The 1,656-nt window shown below is 44.9% G+C and overlaps 1 protein-coding gene across 1 annotated transcript in view; it reads right to left on the bottom strand.

Moving 5' to 3' along the window:
• The window catches only part of JPT1 (Jupiter microtubule associated homolog 1), a 16,461-nt gene extending 16,153 nt beyond the window's left edge, over nt 1–308 (bottom strand). The window contains exon 1 of the mRNA XM_044671729.1: nt 57–308. Within this exon, the coding sequence (XP_044527664.1) occupies nt 57–112 (56 nt within the window). The 5' untranslated portion in view covers nt 113–308. The remainder of the gene's footprint in view (nt 1–56) is intronic.
• Between the last annotated feature and the right edge of the window lie 1,348 nt (nt 309–1,656).

The following is a 1,656-nucleotide window of genomic DNA, read 5'->3' as shown; positions in this document are numbered from 1 at the left end:
CCGCGGTCCAAGAATCTTCCTCCTCCTCTTCGTCTTCCTCGTCCTCCCCCGCTTACCGGGAGCTATTCCTGCCATTGGGGTCGACGCCCTTGAAGGTGGTGGTGGTGGTCATGGCGAAGCCGGAGCCGGACCCAGGCGGGGGAGGACGTACAGCAAGGAAGTGCAGCGCCGCTCTCAGACGGGTCCAACCGAACACACGCTCACAGACAAACACAGACCCACATACACAAAAAAAAAAAACCCACCCTCTACCCCACTCCGCCCCTGGCCGCTCTTTTTATATAGGGCTGAGACCCCGCCTCATCCCCATTCTGGATTGGGCCATTCAAACTGGCACTTTCATTTCCATTGGCTCAATGGGCTGCCAGGCAGCTTCATTCCGCGGTACAAGAGGCCTATAGACCCACCCCCTTCCCCTTAGAAGAGGGTGGAGCTTAGGTGCCCGCCCCACTCCCCGAAATGTGAGGTGATTGGACAAAGGAGAACCCTGGCCCGTGCTGACTATAAGTTAAACTTCCTGTCAATTATAAGGGAGTAGAATAAAGAGAACTGCTGGCTTTCTCATAGAGCCTTGTTTAAAAAAAAAAAAAAAAAAGGCCTCGTCATTACAATAATTTCGCGTTTCAAGATTGAGCAGCTTTTTTTTTTTTTTAATTCTCTGGGCTCAACACACTGATTAAGCACCTACTGTGCTAGGCGCCAAAGGTATATTTTTAATCTTATAGTTGTCAGATCGAATATATCTTTTCTTAATTCTCATTCTTGAATTCTCTCCAGCATTAAATAATAGCGATCACTTTTTCCTTCCGCATATTCTTTTCTTTCTGGGATTTGGGTATTCCTACCTGTCTGACCGTCCCCTCCTTAGTATCCTTGTTGGACTTTTCTCTATACCACTCCCATTCATCGTGGGTGTCTCCCAATCATAAGCTATATTCTCTTTCCATATTATCTCACTGGGTGATCTCATCAGCTCCTTTAGGTTCAATTTGTTCTTACTGTTCAGTCATTTTTTTTTTCAGTCTGACTCTTCTTGACCCCACTTGGGGTTTTCTTGGCAAAGATATTGGAGTGGTTTGCCATTTCCTTCTCTAGCTCATTTTACAGATGAGGAAACTGAGGCAAATAGGGTTAAGTGATTTTTCCAGAGTCACCCAGGTAGTAAGTGTCTGAAGCCAGATTTGAACTAAGGAAAATGAGTCTTGTTAACTCCAGATCCAGCATTCTATCCACTGAGCCACCTTGCTGTCCATGGATTAATTAGCTTTGCAGACGATTCCCAGATCTACATATCCAGCCCCAGTCTCTCTCCTGAGCTCTAGCTATGTATCACCAACCGCCTTTTGGACATTGGAGACTGGATATGGTCAAGTCAAGTCAAACAATATATTGAAAACAGAATTTATCTTTATTCCCAAATCCATCCCTCCTCTAAAGCTTCTCCTCCTGACCTAGGTTCACAAAATCAATGTCATTCTCCTCAACTTTTATCCCACATATCTAATCCATCAAATCATATCATTTCTTCCTCTATGATATCTCTCCTTTATATTCCCTTCTCCCTACTCAGTAATCCCTCTAGTTGAGGCTGCCTTCACTTCTCAACTACTTAAATAGCCTTCTAACCAATCTCTCTACCTCCAGTTTTTCTCCTTC

Source organism: Gracilinanus agilis, chromosome 4 (genome assembly GCF_016433145.1).
Source record: "Gracilinanus agilis isolate LMUSP501 chromosome 4, AgileGrace, whole genome shotgun sequence".
Lineage (NCBI taxonomy): Eukaryota > Metazoa > Chordata > Mammalia > Didelphimorphia > Didelphidae > Gracilinanus > Gracilinanus agilis.
This window is presented reverse-complemented; position numbering and strand designations above follow the sequence as displayed.